This window comes from Plecotus auritus (assembly GCF_963455305.1).
Source record: "Plecotus auritus genome assembly, chromosome: 7".
Classification (NCBI taxonomy): Eukaryota; Metazoa; Chordata; class Mammalia; order Chiroptera; family Vespertilionidae; genus Plecotus; species Plecotus auritus.
Window position 1 is genome coordinate 42,554,719 of NC_137774.1, and position 18,151 is coordinate 42,572,869.

Genomic DNA, 18,151 nt, shown 5'->3' on the forward strand with positions numbered 1-18,151 from the left:
GGGGATGTAACCTGCAACTCAGGTATCTGTACCTTTGACCAGGAATCGAACCCGTGACCCACTGAACGACACCTGGTGTGCTTTGAGAACAGTAGATGGACATTTGGAGTGTAAGTAGCCACTGGAGAGAAGTGATGCTGGCAAATTAAACAGAAAGCCTTGTACACCAGACTCAGGCCAGCTAAAAAGTTCAGTTAGCGGACTTGACCCGGGGAAGTTGTGCCGCCGGAGGGTCCCAGCAGAGGGCGCGCTCCTGCCCACGGTGATTTGACCTGCAACGCTACCCTGCAGAAGCGCTTTCCCGGATGGGGCGGGACTTCCGGCGGTGAGCTCTTGGGGCTCTTGGGCTCAGGTCGTCCTCATCCTCACGTGTCTTCCTCTGCAGCTGCCGCAATCGCCTTCGCGATGCTTCCTTTGCTGCGCTGCGTGCCCCGAGCGTTGGGTTCCGCCGTCGCGGGTTTCCGCGCCGCCGCGCCTTTCGCACCGCTCCGGCCGCTGCTGCAGCTCGCGCCCCGGCCCTGCATCCGACCCTTCGGGCTCCTCAGCGTGCGCGCGGGGTCGGAGCGGCGGCCCAGCCTCCTGCGGCCTCGCGGGCCCTGCGGCTGCGGCTGCGGCTGCGGCGGGCTGCACACCGAAGGTGAGCTTGCGCACGTGGGCCGGGCGTGAGGGGCAGATTCCGGATAGGGAGGGGGGCCGGGCAGGTAAATGGGGACCACGAGCGGGCCACGCCGAGCCTCCCGGCGAGGTCTGGAGCATGTTCCCAGTTATTGGCAACTAGAGGATGAAACCCACGTGTGATCTGATCCCATTTCCCTTTCCCCATCCTTAATGCCTTTCATTTGGGGTTGGGGTATCCAGTTAAACGCTGGAATCTGGCTTTATCCTTAGTCTCTCAAAAACGGAACTTTGGGAAGGCCCAAGGTCGTGGTAGAAAGTGGCGGGGTTAGCCTGGCCCATGTGGCTCCGTGGGTTGCAGGGTCTACAAAGCGATGTTCGATTACCGGTCAGGGCACATACCCAGGTTGCGGTTGGATTCCTTGTCCGGGTGTGTAAGGGAGTCTACCCATTGATGTTTCTTTCTCTCTAAAATCAATGAAAGCATATCGTCCGGTGAGGATTAAAAGAGAAAGTAGCTTGGTTATTGTATTTTGGCAAGAGGAAGAAGGTAGTTGAGAACTCGTTTGCTTCGTGTGAATGTGATATGTTCATTGTTGCAAATCACTTCCAGAATCAAGCTCAGCTTCCCACTGATAGTATTATGGCATTTATACCGATAAGGACACTTAGGCTTAGTGGATGTGAGTTGGACTAAGCCCCAGAGAAGGATTAACAGTCTTAAGTCCAGATTTCTGGCTAGAATAACCTGGGTCACTTTGGACTGATGGGTGGTTCTTTTTCTTAATTTTTAAATACGTTTTTATTGATTTCAGAGAGGAAGGGAGAGAGAGAATCATTGATCGGCTGCCTCCTGTAAGCTCCTCACTGGGGATGGAGCTGGCAATCCCGGCATGTGCCCTGATCTGGAATTGAACTGTGACCTCCTGGTTTATAGGTCGACACTCAACCACTGAGTCACACTGCCGGGCGGCATACTCTTTCTGTAACATGGATTTTCATTGTAGGGGACAAAGCTTTTGTTGAATTTCTGAGTGATGAAATTAAGGAGGAAAAGAAGATACAGAAGCATAAGTCCCTCCCTAAGATGTCTGGAGGTTGGGATCTGGAAGTGAATGGGACAGAAGCCAAATTGTTCCGGAATGTTGCTGGAGAGAAGTAAGTACTGGGAGCCTGTGGGCTCCAGGGCCTAAATCCATGACCCTCAGAACCTGTACTGTCAAGGCAGGTACTTTGATACATGGTTTCCAAGTCAGATGGGTTCATCTGGGTAACTTCCCAAGTTCCAGGTAGTTCATTCACTGTACACAGATTTCCTGTGGGCTGGTTACTAGGGGGGTGTATTCTGTAACTCACCTAAACCATTTTCCTAGAGTGAGTTATAGCCACTTTAGGGCCATTGTTGCATTTCTGTGCCCAGGAGCTCCACTTGGTCAGCACTGTTGCAGATTAGACAGATTTTGTGGCTGAACCGGAAACAATTGTTCCTATGGGAATGTGGCTTCCTGGCAAAGCAGCTAGTCAGCACCGCTCCAGAGGGCACAGTTGTAGAGTGCCCTGTGCCGATAGTGCTTGCTGGAGTTGCACAGCCCGCAGTGCTAGTTCCAGATCTCACGTCACTTTTAATTTCGACTCAAACTTTGGAACGTGATTTGTCCAGTGAGGGTTCTTGCGCCTTAAAGTTGTCATTAGGTGGTGCTCCTGGCCTGCTTTGTAATTGTAACTCCCCACAAGCATTCTGAAGCCTGGGTCTGTACTGCAGCATATACTGTTCTTTGTGGGGCTTTGCCTTCCTGGGGGCCAGGGCTGCTCTTGGTCCTTAGCTGATCCTACTCTATAGTGCTCCTTCTTACCTTTGAGGGGCAGGTTTTCTGATGGAAAAAAAGCTTTTAAAGGAGGCATCTAATCCATCCCACCAGCTGCTTAGCTGCTCACTGCCACTGGAGGGTACCCTGGAAAGACCACGGTAAGCAGTGACCACTGGCTAGAGCCATGAGATAACCAGTGGACAAATGTTGGCAGTGAGCCTTGGGATGCTGGCTTGGCTGAGATAAACTGAGGCCTATTAGTTGGACTTTCAGCAGCTGGCACATAGTAGGCACATTTTATACCTGCTGAATCCATCCTGGGGTGGGATGTAGGCAGCAGGCTTTTTTGGGAGGTTGTAATAATTACAATGTAAAGCCAGCTGGGATAGAGACATTGTTTCAACAAGCATTTTAAACTGTAGCAGGCCTCAATACTTACTTCACACTCAGTTAAAACTGTACCCTGTCTTGTGTGTGTGCCCTTTTAACTTTCTAGGATCACAGTCACTTTCAACATTAACAATAGCATCCCACCAACATTTGACGGGGAGGAGGAGTCCCAGGGGCAGAAGGTTGAAGAACAGGAGGTAAGCTTGTAACACTGTAACGGGCCTTTACCTCAGTTCTGACAGGCTCTCCCAGGGGGTTGGAGGAGCATTGTTTTTGTGTTTAATTCCTGTAATGCTAGAAGGGGAGAGAGAAGGCAGAGGACAACCATCCTTGGGACTTGACTTGTAGAGTAGCCATTTCGGGCCAGCTGTAGCACCAGGAGTGTGGCCCGTTTCCTTTCCCAGGTGCTGAGTAAATTACCATCTGCAGGCTTAGGCTTAAGAGCTTAGCCTTTGTTCTCCTGATAGAAAGGAATTGGAACTGTCTACCCCTTCCGTGATGGGAAGATCTCTGATATTGGAGATTATCATTTGGAGTGTTTTCATGTGAGGAATGTTCTAACATGTCATAGGCTGGTAATAAACACCAGCCACTGAAGCAAGGTAGTAAAGCCGGGGACATCGGAGATTTAACATCAGGTCTTTCCTGAGGTTGCCAGCCCTCTTGGTTGGACCTGGATGGTGCCCAGTCTTCAAATCTTCTAAGAAGCAGTGTGTCTGGGCTAGAAACCATTTGGTGTGAGGGCCAGAGTCCTTAGACTTTCTGACTAAGCAGGTAACAGTACTGTCTCAAGGCCTAAACAGCTTCCTGGTAACAGCACACTGGCATCTCTGACATTGAATGGCTCACCATCAAAGGGAGAGTTGCTGTGATTATTCAGACATTCAGATGGCCAGTTAGCCAAATGCACTGGCCTTGGCCCTGGGCCAAAGGATGATCCCGAAACAGAATCAGTTGGAAAGAGATCTTGGGGCTTTGTGCCACCTTTGCAGTTTAGGGATAGGAAAACAGTCTAGGAAGATTAAGGAATAGTCTAGACCAGTGGTTCTCATCCTTTCTAATGCCGCGACCTTTTAATACAGTTCCTCATGTTGTGGTGACCCCCAACCATAAAATTATTTTCGTTGCTACTTCATAACTGTAATTTTGCTACTGTTATGAATCGTAATGTAAATTTCTGTGTTTTCCGATGGTCTTAGGTGACCCTGCTAGCAGTTCTCAACCTGTGGGTCGCAACCCACAGGTTGAGAACCGCTGCTGTAGAGCCTAAGATCATCGGAAAACACAGATATTTACATTACAGTTCATTAACAGTAGCAAAATTACAGTTATGAAGTAGCAACGAAAATAATTTTATGGTTGGGGGTCACCACAACATGAGGAACTGTATTAAAAGGTCGCGGCATTAGGAAGGTTGAGAACCACTGGTCTAGATCTAAGTTAATTGGCACATAGCTGGGGCTGGAATTCAAATTTCTTCATTCTAAAACTTAGTATGTTATTTAAACAAGTAGGTGCTCACAGAAGTGAAACACTATGAAATATAAGATGATCTGCCCTCGAAAACAGTCTTTAACTTTAGAAAGGATCAATAGGAGAAGTTCAACCCAGTTTACTGAATGAACTGGTACGTGGCTTTAATACTCTGTTAAAGATTCTCGGCCCCTTATTAGGAACACTGTAGCCAACACTTTGAAAATGGTTGAGTAATATCCTGACAGTGGTGGCCTCTAGATCCCCTGAATCATCTGAGACCTTTGGTCCAGGCAACCAACAACAGCATGCGCTTATTCTTGTTTCCCCAGCCTGAACTGACATCCACTCCCAATTTCGTGGTTGAAGTTATAAAGAGCGGTGGCAAGAAGGCCCTGGTGCTGGACTGTCACTACCCAGAAGATGAGGTACGGAATAGTCCCCTTTCTGTGCATGAGTCTGGCTTGTCTTGGAAAGCCCTTCAGTTCCCCAACTACTGTCTGCCTCCTCAGGTTGGACAAGAAGAAGAGGGCGAGAGTGACATTTTCTCCATCAGGGAAGTGAGCTTTCAGTCCACTGGAGAATCTGAATGGAAGGACACAAATTACACACTCAACACAGATTCCCTGGACTGGGTGAGTGCTTGATAAGATGGGGTGCTCTTGAGCCTTATAAGGGAGGTCCTGGTCCAAGGAGAGACAAAAAAGCATTTTAATCAAGTGTCACAGATGAAGTCATACTACCTTTTTGATGGTAAGTGTTTCTCTTTGTAGGCCTTGTATGACCACCTCATGGATTTCCTTGCGGACCGAGGGGTAGACAACACTTTTGCAGATGAGCTAGTGGAGCTCAGCACAGCCCTGGAGCACCAGGAGTACATTACTTTTCTGGAAGACCTCAAAGGTTTTGTCAAGAGCCAGTAGAACAGACAAGACACTGAATACCTGGATTTTATGGCCGGCTTTGCCAGTGAACAAAACCTCCTCTGAAGCCAAACATGTACTTTAAAATGGTTTTCACCCTAATATCATGGAAAATAATTCAGATTTAAATTATTTGTTGCCCTCTTATTTACTATTCATTTGTTTCTTTACAAACCTATTACTTCTAGATTTTTGTATAACATAATGATGGACAATAAAAAATTGATTTATCTCTAAGGTGATTTGTCTTTTCTATTTGTATTCCTTCCCCTTCAAACTGCATAACCAAACACCAAGAGCCTAGATGTTTGAAAGGTTTTAATACAAAATAAGTTACAAATGAAAGGTTTGTATTTACAAGGCCCCCTCTCAAGACGGTCTGAGTTGGTTCCAACCCAGCAGAAGGATGTGAGTAAAGGCTGGCTTTAGATGATCACAGCCCGAGCATCGCAGGCCTGGATTTGAATAGAGAAAGCTTAAGTTTTATCTCATATGGTTAAACGTTGTCATCAGTAATCACATTTATGCTGCCATTAAACTCCTACTTACAATGGAAGGATGCTGAGTTAACTTATTAAATAATTGCGGGTATAGCTGTAAGAGGCTTGGCTGGGTATCAGTCCTGTGGTCTCAAAACAACTGCCTTTCAAACCCTCAGCAGCAGTACCTGCAAACTACAAATCCTGGCGATGGACTGAACAGCTATCCTCCCCTCAGGAACCCCGTGACCAGAAAGGTTAGTCAGACTTCTGAGAGTTGGCAGCTATTAGAGCTCAGCAAGGAGGTGGGCTTCCTTCAGCTTAACACAGGATTGAAACAGGCGTGTACCATAGGGAGGTACAAACTGCACACACTACAGTCAGCTTGGGCCCGTTAATTCCAGCATACCTTCCTTGGTCTCCCCGAACAATCAGTAAGCACTCGAATATAAAACTGGTTCCTGATTCCTTGACAGCTCAGCCCCACCACAGTGCTAAGGAATCCTGTGCTTAACCTTGACACCATATCCATAGGTAATGTTCTAGGCTCTCTGGTGGTCTAACACATCCCCCATCCCCATGACTACCCCTAGACCACTGTCCCTTTCACATTTCCAATATTCCAAGTCCTTAAGGCTCTATGTACCCAACTTCAATAACCCACACCTATCTGCATCATCCTCACACCCATGCTTAATGACCTTACAGCCTGACTCACTGGATCTTGAGCCCAATGTTACTTGATTTCCCTCCCCTTAAGAGAAAGATGTCTAGTGCCCCCGAGCTCCAGAGCATTCCTAATTACCTATTTTTCAAAGTGGTGAACTCTGGGATAGGCTACTGAAGACAATTTTGTCCTTCCCTCTCCTGTTTCTCATCTTGGTGTGACTGCCTCCTGCCCAACAACGGTCTCCCTCCACCCCTGGAGCCAGCATTGTCGATCATGCTGTCCCCACAACTGCTGATGCCTCCAAAGCACTTGCCTTCCAAACCTTCCCCTCCACTTGGCTTCCCTCCTGCTCTGAGCTGCAGGGCACCAACGGCCAAGTGAGCAGAGACTGCAGCTGGACTAAGCTAAGCAACTGAGCAATCTTTCATGTCCTCTAATTGCCCTATCCATTCCCTCCAGCACTTGAAGGCCAAGGTTAAACACCTTCCAGCAAGCCTTTATCCATAAACGAAATCACCTCCTCTGAACTGCCATAGGCCCTTCCCCTACATCTCTCCAAGGCTACTGACAACCTGTTTTCTATATATATATATATTTTTAATATATTTTTACTGATTTCAGAGTGGAAAGGAGAGGGAGAGAGAGGTAGAAACATCAATGATGAGAATCATTGATTGGTTAACTCCTGCACACCCACACCGGGGATCGAGCCTGCAACCCAGGCATGTGCCCTTGACCAGAACTGAACCTGGAACCTTTCAGTCCACAGGCTGACACTCTATCTACTGAGCCAAACTGGCTAGGGCTCTATGTTCTCTTAATTACCAACCCTAGACTTGAACTCGGAGAGAATGCATATTTTTGAATTTTAAAAAGTCTTCAACACATTTTAAAAAAATGAATAAATTGAATAACTTATGGAAGAAACTTGATAAAGTGAAATGTTGGCTGTACTAGGGAATACTGCTTATAACAAAAACAACTCCTGTAGGTAAACTGCCTTTGAAATGAGAGGGCCAGGGGAGAACTAGAAATACCCAGGAGGAGGCCACAGTTTTGGACTTCCCTAAGTGCAGAGTGCTCACAACCCAGAGTTCCCTTTGCTTGGGACCTTGAAGCTACAGCCATAGGTTACTGTAAGAGACACTGGTTCCTACAGCAAGCGTAGGCTTCTAAACCAGGGTGGCTCTACGTCCACCTGTGTGGTCCTGTTCCCTCACACCTGAGTTGTCACTTAGGGGGCCAGACAGTAGCCCCTGGTCCTCTGTGAAGATTCTTGCTGAGGAGGCAAGCCTGATGCTGCCCTACTGTGCTTCCTGTTCCATGTCCTATGTAAAACTGGCACCAGGCTGGCCTACTTGGGTCTTACAAATATGAAATAATCAGCTTCACCTTAGGCCACTGCTGCCAATCAAACAAGAGCAGGCAGTGCTGCCAGGCTTCCTAATTCCAGTCCAATGCACCTCCCACGATCCTGTGCTGCCTCTGTCCTGCCCCTTTCAGGGAATGACTGGACTTTTCATTGAACGGGCTCGTCACCTTCACTTTCCTATTCAAGTAAACTCCTCAGAGAATAAACTGCTTTTAAACACGTACCTATTTCCAAGCTATTATTTCTTCCAGAGCAGGGATAAAACCAAACACTGAGCTGCCCCTACCCTGGGTCCCCTGGGAAGCTTACCAGACAGCTCATGAGAAGACTGGACTTCCTTCCTGTCCCTTCAGTGACTGAAAATTGAGGTGTGTGAGGACAGTGGGCGCTGTGCTCATTCACGCTGTCCTCTAAACAGGCACGAAGTTTCTGCTCTGTCAATTCTGGAGACTAAAAAAATAAAAAGGTTAAACTGCAACCTAATCTTAGTTCCCTCATCATCAACAGGTAGAAAAGGCTGATTCCTCATGATAACCTGTATCTATGATGCCTTGATTCCTTGGACCTTTAAAAGAGCTCTTGGGCTCATAATTGTACTAAAAAGGTCTCTAAGCCAATCTCTACCTGACTGCCTCTCCTCTCCTGCTGTAAAGCACCCGGCTACCCACCGCACCAGGGACTCTCAGAGCCTTCCTTATGCTCCTTCCTGCCTCCACCAGCCAAATGTATCCCCACCGAGAGCCAGCACTGCTTGGCCCCAGATCTGTCTGTGCTAAGTGTATTTGCTACTGTAACTGAGTAATTACATATTATGTTAAACAACAAAATAAGAGAAAGAAAACAAAGTTTTCTTTTTTGTAATAAGTGGGATGTTTAGGCAACTCAAAAAGATGAGTTGCTTAAAAAATAAAGCTGTTAAATAAAATACAGGGAGGAAAATCCTGAAGTTGTACACTCAGCTTCTCAATGCACTTTTCAGAAACAAACTAGAAGTTCTAGGCAATGCATTATAAGAGTGGTTTATAAAAAAGACTCAGCTCTCCAATCAGCAGAACCCTACTCAAAGGCTGGCAAATAAATTTATATGCTTGAGACTTACTATAAATGTTTCATTTTGATAATGCACCACTCTAATCAACTGACAAACTTTCAGTCCCTGTCATGTCAGATAAGAGGGCTCCTTCTGTATTTTAAGATCACTGAAGCTTAAATTCTGAGTGTAGGTGTATCTTCATATATGGACAATTTTTATGGATACGTGTTTAACAAATGGCTCTGAGGTGAGGGCCGGGGCCACCCTGGTTTGTAGTGCTTGCCAATTTCCATGCTGTGTATATTCTCACCATGGCTCATTTCCAGCTTCCAATGTGAACTGAACATAAGTTGGGAAAAGATGTGCAGTCAGCTCCAGCACACTACTGAAGGGTCTTACGGTAAATAGATACATGTGGACAAAGGTGACACAAAATCTGGGTATTTAACACTTACATGAGATGGGATGTACAGGCCACACTGACACATGACCACACCGCTTGTTATTCTCAGGTTGTACCTAGAGGCAGAATTAGTTTCCCAGAGCTTCATGGCCAGCGGAGGGGAAATTCCACTCATTTTGGAGTAGAGGGTGGGAATCAATAATGCTGAAAAGGTTTGGAAAACTCTTACTTTGTACACACAGGACAGATGAGGGAGTTTGCTTCCCACTCAGCCAGTATGATGCTGAGACACTGTTCATCAAACTGCAAGCTCTTCTCATATTCACTGATGATGGACTGTTCTGCAAGGCAATGGACAGGTGGAGTGCTTCACCATGCTGCACCCAGCTGTCCTGTCTTTAGTGCTAACTTCACCTTCAAAGGCTTCATCCACCCAAGAAAAATTCAGGTAAAATCATGCTACCAATCACTAGATAGTTACTCTTCCATCAGGCTTCCTCTTGTTGGACTCCTCCCCTCCTGTCTGGCCTCACTTTGTGAGCAAAAGAGGTGAAGTGGAGAGGCTAAGGGACAAGGAGAGGACTTTCACACACATCACCAGAGGCCATAGAGTAGATGTAAACTGTCAGTCGGGGTCCCAGGGGCAGCTGGAGAAAGCTGACACATACAGGGCACTTCTTTCTGATGCCAGCCCCCCCGGCTGAGTCTAAAGTGATCTGTCCCCCAATGTCCCTATGCTCAGAGTCTGTGTTGTTCAGAATCTATGTGTTCATTCGCTCAGCAAATATGCAACAATACCTAGGATGTGGCAGGCATGGGGTGCAGAGGTGAAAAAGACTGGTCCCTGCTCTTTATGAGCTCAGTCCTCTAGACTTTAGCTCAGAGGTCAGTAAACCACAGCCCACAGGCCATATCCAGCCCAACTTCCGTTTTTTAAATAAAATTAACTGGAATATAGCCATGCTCATGTGTTTATGTATTGTCTGACTGTTTCCATACTACAACAGCAAAACCGAGGAGTTGCAACAGAGAAAGCATGGACCACAAAGCGTAAAATATTTACTATTTGGACCTCCACAGGAAGTTTGATAATCTCTGTTTTAGTGTGTTCCATCTGACAGAGTATGGGCAAAACACAGTGAATCCTTATCACTTCAGATTTTTTAGTTAAACATACCCCAAGAGAAATATTTAGTGAATTTTATGTTTCACACTAAGATATGTTTTGTAGGTGAGGGTGAAGGGTGAATCAATAAAAAAATTAAAAAATCTACAGTCTGCCCTAACCGGTTTGGCTCAGTGGATAGAGCGTCGGCCTGCAGATTGAAGGGTCCCAGGTTCGATTATGGTCAAGGGCACATATCTTGGTTGCGGGCACATCCCCAGTAGGGGGTGTGCAGGAGGCAGCTGATTGATGTTTCTCTCTCATCGATGTTTCTAATTCTCTATCCCTCTCCCTTCCTCTCTGTAAAAAATCAATAAAATATATATTTTTTTAAATCTACAGTCTAACTGGAATCAATACTAATCATAACAACCAGCACTTGCATAGCACTTGAAATTTGTCAAATGCTATTTTAAGTCCTTTTCACATTATTAACTTGTTTACTATTATTATCTTTACTTTAAAGATGAAGAAACTGAGGCATGGGGCGATTAAGTTCTTTGCCCAGTGCTGTACAGTTAAAGTGGTAAAGCTCAGAAGTGAACCTCAGCAGCCAAGCTCAAGAGTCCATGGTCTTGCATCCTCGTCTGTTGAGAGCTTTCAACATGCCAGACACTTCTCTACATCTTCTACACATATTATTAAACATAAGTTTCCACACACACAAACTTATAGGGTAGGCCTATTATCTCTATTTTACAGATGATAAAAATACTGAGCCTAGTCAAGCTAAGGCAATGTGGAATAAATGAATTATGTAAGGTCCTAAATTGTGCACTGTACGGTGCTATGAATGCTTCAGGGAGTAGATGCTCACAAGACCCTGGGTAGTCAGTAAAGAATGGATGAGAGAGAAGACACTTAAGTTGTGCAAGAGAGGTGATCCAGCACTGTATCCTACAGGGTATAGGATTACTATTCATCTATTAATAGCGAGGTACTGTAGAATAGTAGAATAAGCATGGGAACTGGATTCACAAAATTGATTTTGCTTCCCAACTCCACCACTAGCTGTTCAGCCTGTGTGAGATGCCACTCCCTTCTGTCTCCTATTACCTTGTAGGGTAGTTATAAGTTATAAGACCTAGCATACCTAAGACTCGTATTACTAGGAAGACAGCCAGTCAAGACTTGAGAGTAAAAACAGAGACTTCTGGATGCTTGACTGCAGGCAGAAGTAGAAGTTAAGAACTAATTCTGTTTAGAATAAAGGTCAGCATTAGAGTGGCTAGGTATAGGCAGGAAAGACCACTCTCAGAGGTCACCTTGGTCAATCAGCTCCTGTTGGATTTCCTCTAGCTCAGCCAAGTCCATCGGCTCCTCCCCCTGCAAGAGAAAGTGGGATCATCAGAGGTTTGAAGCTATAATCAGCTGACAAGCCCCATGATGATTCATACTTGGAGGTTGGCTTGAAGAACCCAGGTTTACCTGAGGAAATCAGTCAGTCCTGTCCTTCTGAAGACTATGCTGACAGTGGGGTAATGTGGTCATGCTGAGAAAGCATCAAGAAATGGCTAAACTACCCAGTGACAAAATAATGGCACTTAATTGGGGGCAGATCATATAGGGCAGCAGCTAAGTATGTGATTCTGCCAAGCTATGTGACCGCCAGAATGTTTCTAACCCCTGTAAACCTCAGTTTGGGCTTCTGTAAAATTGGAATAAAACCTAGCTGAGAAGCTTATGAAGGTTACTGTGAGTACTAATTGTGATTATATAACACAAACATTTGGCATACTATAGGACACATAAGAGATACTGAAAAATGCATCATTATTCTAGAGAGCCTTGATGTTTTCAAAGCAGTTTCCCACATGTTTTCTTATATAGTACTCACAACACTGATATTATTGTCTTAATTTCCTATATATAAAAACTAAAGGCCAGAAAGGCAGAGTGGAGTTAAAAAGCAACATCAAAACCAGGATCAGAATTCCCGAGCTGCTGACTTCCAATCCAGTGCTCTCCTGACACCTGGTAAAAGGTTTCCTATCCACACTCAGCTCCCAATTCTAACTGAGATTAGAATCAGAAAGCTCCTGGAGACCGTCTTAAAAAGAAAGATTCCTAGCCCCATGACTACTGCATCAAAACTTCCAGGGGTGTAGCCAAGGAGTAAAATTACTTTCTTTTTAGTTTCATAATTGAAATAATGCAATGATGCAGCAGGTCAACAGTCTGGTACTTAGGAACCATTAATCTAAAACAGACTAACATTAAAGGTAGAAGAAACTGGGTTAAAGGCTGTTAGAACCCCGATTGTAGGTTTGAGAGTATATGGGTTTAGAGGACTCGGGGAAATAGGCAGAGAGAGGACACGAGGTGTTCTTGGTGCTGTAGCACCCTCCCTGAAAACACATCCCAGCCTGACCTGAGCCAAGGCCTCTGGGCAGCTTTCCATTGAGTGCCAAGCATTCCATTCTTCTTCCATCAACTCTTGTGCTAGAAGGGTGCTCTGAGCTCTCCCTGGCAGATTGCCTCCAGCCTGTCGGTATTTGTTCAGGAGCCTGTCCCGGCTGTTTCTCATTCTCTCCAGGCATCCCTTGGAAGAAGGCAGGAAGATGGGAGGGGGAAATGGTATGGGGAATAGGGAAGGAGTATGGGGGAGGGGAGAAGGGGGAAGGCAGTTCCATAAAAAGCAAACAAACAAACAACACCTCTTAGATTTAGTTATTAAAACATTAAAGAAAACTTATAGACACCGATATCAACTATAATCCAAACTATTGTTAATTTTGCATATTCCCCTCTAGTCCTTATCCACATGTAGATAGATGAAATTACAATACTTTGTTCATATATTTCCAGGTCGTCGTATTTCACATTTTACCTTCAATGCCAGCTTCTTTAATGGTTGGATGATAACAGCTCAACATCCACTGTCCTATTATACAGGACATTTAGACTGCTTCCAAATTCTTGCTGCTCTAGATATGGCTACAGTAGTCACCTAACTGTACAACAGTGTTTCTAAACTTGGGGCAATTTTGTCCCCCAAGGGATATCTGGCAATGCCTGGAGACATTATTGGTTGTCATAACTCTATTTTCAGGGCTACTGGCATCCAGTGGGTAGAGGCCAGGGATTCTGCTAAACATTCCACAATGCACAGAACCACCACCCCACAACAAAGAATTGTCTTCCTCAAAATGCCAATGGCCAAGTTGAGAAACCCTGATGTCAACAGTCATTTCTAGCATCAGATTATATTCCTGGGCTATATCTACTACTTATGGGATTCATGCCGTCATAGGCAATATTATAGGAAGCATGCTGAGTTCAGACTAGGTCAGAACTAAGATGAGGTACAACTCTGCTAAGACAGTAAGTGAGGCTCTCCTGAACAGACACATTATCTTGAATAGAAATAATTTCTCTCTTGCATGAGGTACGTATGCAGTAAACAAAGTGCCTTCTCGGTGCCCACTACCCAACAAGAGCAGGTGCTGTTATTGTAGTGTGCAGAAGGATGGCAATGATGACACTTCGAATTTAAAACAAATCCAAAACTAAGGGGCCTGAGGCTGGTCCGGCCCGGGCTAATCCTGCACCCAGGAGTCCAGAAATTCCGGGAGGCAGCCGGGCGATGGACAAGACCCAGATCTACAGGTGGGAAGTCTTGAGTCCCAGGTCCACCTCCACCCGCCAGGCACTCCTGACACTTGCCTCACCCGGCGAAGGCACTGAGGAGAGCGGTTCCTGGGGGGATTAGGGGAATGACCACGGCCCAGCCAGAGCTTCCCAAATCCCACACTCACTTGCCTGAACGTCTCTTTCCACGGAGGCGAGCCCACCAATTTGTACATGGAGCGTCGCGGAGATCCAGACTGCTCGGCCATCTCCCCTCCGCGGGAGTAGCCTCCAGAAAGCCCCGCCCCTGCAGGCGCGCAGAACCCTGGGAGTTGTAGTTTCTGGTTGCTGATCGTACTGGGAAGTATTCTACTGGACGTCCCAACAAGGAGTCAGCTTTGCGCAAACCAAGGATGGGTAATTGCGGTAGTGACATCCGTGAGGTTAACCCACCCTGGATTGAGGGAGTTAAGTCTCGAGGGAAAGCTTTGGATATCTAGTTTACCCAGGTGGAGGTGTCCAATAAGCAGTGAGATTCATAGGAGTCAGAGTCTCTCTCAGGCTCAAGACTAGACTTTTCCGCGGCTCCAAAACTTTAAACAGTCACTGGCCGGTCGACTTTCTCGTCCCGCCCCCTGTGGCTTGACTGACGATTGGCTTTCCACTAGCGCTGCCGCTGCCTGATAAGCTGGCCTCACTTTATTAGCCCCTAGCTCTAGCCTCGTGCTTCCGGGCTGCCTGCTCGCTGATTAGCCAAAGCAGTGGGCGGCCGGCCGCGGATTGGCTGCGCTCAGCGGCGGGCTGAGCAATTGGAATGAGGAGAGCAGTTGGGCCAAGATGGCGGCCGCCGAGGGACCCTCGGGCGACGGCGAGCTGTGGCAGACCTGGCTTCCTAACCACGTAGTGTTCTTGCGGCTCCGGGAGGGACTGAAAAACCAGAGTCCGGCCGAAGCCGAGAAACCGGCTTCTTTATCGTTGTCTTCGTCGCCGCCGCTGCCTCTGCCGCCGCAGTTGCTGACGAGAAACCTGGTCTTGGGCCTCGGCGGAGAACTCTTCCTGTGGGACGGCGAAGGCAGCTCTTTCCTAGTGGTTCGCCTTCGGGGCCTTGGCAGCGCGGGTGAGGAGTCCTCCCTCTCCCAGTACCAGGTACGGCCAGGCTAATCTTGGAAATGACCCTCGTCCGGGATCTCAACTAGTTTTTTGTTTGTTTGTTCCCTCCCCATCCTAGCTATTTTTCGTCTTCTGTTAGGCGTGCCGTAAGCAAACGTCTAGCTTCTAGTGGCAAGGTTTCTCTTTTATTTTCATTCCGTTGTAGCATGGCCACATAACCTTTTGTAGCCTCTTTTGTGACCCGACACTGTGCCTGACACAGTTGTAGGAACTCATGCTCTCACGGTGCGTGAGTTCTTGGGGTCTGGGAGGAAGGGAAGGACGACGTAATGCTCAATAGATAACATCCGTTATGAAGGGCCCTGAAGAAAAACAAAGCAGGGTAAGGGGATAGAGAGTGGGTACAGTTGCTCTTTTTCAGTAGGTTGGTCCTAAGAAACCTCATTAATGATGTGACACTCAAAATCGTAGGGATAATCCTAAGTTTCTCTTGGGATTGTTATGAGCATCATCGGGTAATAGATTTGAAAGCACCAAGTTTTGTGCCTGACATAGCGGAGGAATCTCCTGTTATTTCATTTAATTTTTAGTGAATTAGGCCATCCCCAAGGTTGGAAGGGATTTTTGTTTGTTTTTGATAAGCCAACAGCATGTGAAAGTGGGTGTGATCAGAAAGTAGTCCATCCTTGCTGTAATCAAACATTGCTTTCTGGAAATGTTGATCCTATACCAGGGACCCCGGGGACGAATTCGTGCACCTTGAAAGGAACTGTGGGCTGGGAGGCTGCGGTGGGCACAGGGGTGAGCCTCCACCCATCCTCCGTGCCTCAGCCTGGCCCCCTCTCTGCCCGCAGCCTGGCTCCCGCCGCTGGCCTCGCTGACTGGCTCCCGCCGCTGGCCTCGCTGACAGTGCGGAGCAATTGGGGCCTGGGGCCTCTATCGCTCCTCAGGAGCAGGGGGAGGTGGAGAAGCCATCAGGGGTGATTTGGGCCAGCAGCCGCTGCTTGCACCCGCTGAACGCTGATAGCACCGATCAGAACCCAGAGTGGCAGCTCCGGCGCCAGCAGCGGGTGCCAGCGCTGGGCGCCACCAAAGAATTTTTAGTAACCACCAGAGTCTTGCCCAGATGACAGTGACTGGCACCCTGCCTTGGTCTGACGACCCCCCCCCCCCCCCATGTTCCACACACACACCCTGGTGGTCAGCGCACATCATAGCAACCAGTTCAGTTGTTCCACGAAAGGAGGAATGACCGGTCGCTATGACGCACGCTGACCACCAGGGGGCAGACACTGGAAGCAGGAGCTGCTTTGGTGGTCGTCCGGCCTCCACGGCAGCACTAAGAATGTCCGACTGCTGGCTTAGGCCCTAGGACATCCCCCGAGGGCTCCCGGACTGCAAGAGGGTGCAGGTCTGGCTGAGGAACATCACCCTGAGTGCATGAATTTCGTGCACCGGGCCTCTAGTTGGTAATAAACTGATCCTTTTACAGATTAAAAACTAAAAAACTTGGCAACCGTTATAACGCCACATCTGTTGTGTGGCATTGTCCGATTCTTGTTGATGAGAAATGATTTGAAATAAAAGAGGTGCTAGATATATTTTTGCAGTTTTAAAAATAGGTCACAGGTCTACAATCTACTAACTTTAATGTTTCAGTTTACAAGAGTAACTTATAAGATGCTCAGCACACAGTATTCCACTAGCACCCTACATCGCTGTGCAGCATTTGGCACAGTCATGAGTAAATTTTTCATATTTATTGTCTACTTTTCTAGACAGTAAACTCCAAGTCATGGCCTCTGTATGCCTTACTTATTTTCTTAGGTATTTCCACTATTTCACTCAGCTCCTGGAACATATAAGCTCTCAGTAAATACTGGTGTTTGTCTGAATGACCCTCAATCTTTCAGAAGATCCAAAACTCTGAAATAGGCAAAAAAGCAGCTTAGCATGAGTTGCAAGTTTAACAAAAGCATAAGTGGTGCCTTAGAAACAAAACAAAGAAAGAAAGAAACAAACAAAAACCTCTAAATACTCTGATTGTCACAAGTGATTTAAGGTAATTGGATTGTGTATAGCAGAAGAAAGTTGGCTTCTATTTGATGTGAGGTAGACTGTCAAAATCAAGTAGAAAGAAAATGGGGGTTGAGAAGATAGTGAAAAGAAGGAAAGAACCATTGACAGGAGGAAAAACTGAATCAGCAAAAAGGCAACAAAAAAAAACAGGCTTATAGACATCAGTAATAATTAATAGAAATCTCATTATATTCACAACGTCTTGTCTAAAAGGACTTTGGCTTAGTGGGATTCTTCATACATAAGGATAAGCAATACATTGGGAATTTCATGGTTTATTACTGGAAGTAGAAAGAAAAGAAAATGGCAACGTGGTAACGAGAATAGGAAGGAGTGAAATTTTTTTGAGAGCATATGATGCCGAGACAAACACTTCCATACCTGCATAGGTAAAGCACCATTTTACTTACTACAGAAATTCTTTTTTTTTTTTTTAATTGTTTGAAGTATTACAAATAGTAGTACATATGTCTCCTTTTTTTTTTTTCCCATTGACCTCCCCCCCGGCCTCCCCTTCCCCCCAGTACATGCCTTTACCTGCCCCACCCCCCCAGTGTCTTGTATCCATTGGTTATGCTTATATGCATGCGTACAAGTCCTTCGGTTGATCTCTTGCAGCCCCGCAGAAATTCTTAAACCCATTCTCTATCTTATTGTACTATTTCTAATATAATACTTCTGAGTTATTAATACTTCTGAGTTCATTTGTCTTCACTAAAACATATTGAGAGTGAGTTAGCAATATGCCATATATTATGCTAAAGATACAGAGAGGAAAGACAGATTCATAAGTAATTCATTCTAAGTAATTCATAGTTATATGGGATGAGCAAGTAGAAGGATACTTAGAATGCAGAGTGACAAGAACTATAATAGAGTGTGCTACAGGAGGCAGTCCAGAAAAGATGCACTTATCTCTGGGATATTTTGGGGGGAGGAAAGTGTATCAAGGCTTTCCTCCAAGAATGTGTTAGCTAGCTAAAAAAAGGAAAATGAGGGCATTGCAGGAAGAGAAACAGTTACGAAAAGACAGAGAAGCGTAATTATTACCCAGAAGTACA

General features: G+C 46.2%; 3 protein-coding genes across 4 annotated transcripts in view; 2 read left to right on the top strand and 1 right to left on the bottom strand.

Annotated features, from left to right (window-relative positions):
- Positions 1-309: 309 nt before the first annotated feature.
- C1QBP (complement C1q binding protein) lies at positions 310-5,446 on the top strand. The gene is made up of 6 exons (XM_080682463.1): positions 310-637; positions 1,623-1,773; positions 2,920-3,010; positions 4,619-4,714; positions 4,799-4,921; positions 5,060-5,446. Exons 1-6 carry the CDS (start codon positions 406-408, stop codon positions 5,207-5,209), a joined length of 843 nt encoding a protein of 280 aa, XP_080538589.1. The 5' UTR covers positions 310-405; the 3' UTR covers positions 5,210-5,446.
- On the bottom strand, positions 5,348-14,559 carry RPAIN (RPA interacting protein). Its single transcript, XM_080682464.1, has 7 exons — positions 14,090-14,559; positions 12,703-12,873; positions 11,597-11,657; positions 9,396-9,507; positions 9,219-9,282; positions 8,040-8,180; positions 5,348-5,664 (listed from the first exon to the last, which is right to left on the bottom strand). The coding sequence occupies exons 1-7, from the start codon at positions 14,168-14,170 to the stop codon at positions 5,635-5,637; spliced, it is 660 nt and encodes a 219-aa protein (XP_080538590.1). The 5' UTR covers positions 14,171-14,559; the 3' UTR covers positions 5,348-5,634.
- Positions 14,560-14,713: 154 nt separating this feature from the next.
- Positions 14,714-18,151, top strand: part of NUP88 (nucleoporin 88) — a 33,619-nt gene continuing 30,181 nt past the window's right edge. The window contains exon 1 of one of the 2 annotated variants that reach the window (XM_080678868.1): positions 14,714-15,047. In XM_080678868.1, coding sequence (XP_080534994.1) covers positions 14,739-15,047 — 309 coding nt within the window. In that variant the 5' untranslated portion in view covers positions 14,714-14,738. The remainder of the gene's footprint in view (positions 15,048-18,151) is intronic. The other variant, XM_080678867.1, reaches the window with a different exon arrangement.

What these genes read in the sequence shown, in the direction of transcription:
- C1QBP (XM_080682463.1), top strand. Translation starts at nt 406, where the DNA reads ATGCTTCCTTTGCTGCGCTGCGTGCCCCGAGCGTTGGGTTCCGCCGTC. An exon ending in CGGCGGGCTGCACACCGAAG is followed by an intron (nt 638 to 1,622) that starts GTGAGCTTGCGC and finishes TTTTCATTGTAG; the next exon opens with GGGACAAAGCTTTTGTTGAA. An exon ending in ACACAGATTCCCTGGACTGG is followed by an intron (nt 4,922 to 5,059) that starts GTGAGTGCTTGA and finishes TTCTCTTTGTAG; the next exon opens with GCCTTGTATGACCACCTCAT.
- RPAIN (XM_080682464.1), bottom strand. Translation starts at nt 14,170, where the DNA reads ATGGCCGAGCAGTCTGGATCTCCGCGACGCTCCATGTACAAATTGGTG. An exon ending in GCCCAGAGGCCTTGGCTCAG is followed by an intron (nt 11,658 to 12,702) that starts GTCAGGCTGGGA and finishes TTTCTCTTGCAG; the next exon opens with GGGGAGGAGCCGATGGACTT. An exon ending in GTCTTCTCATGAGCTGTCTG is followed by an intron (nt 5,665 to 8,039) that starts GTAAGCTTCCCA and finishes ATTCAAATCCAG; the next exon opens with GCCTGCGATGCTCGGGCTGT.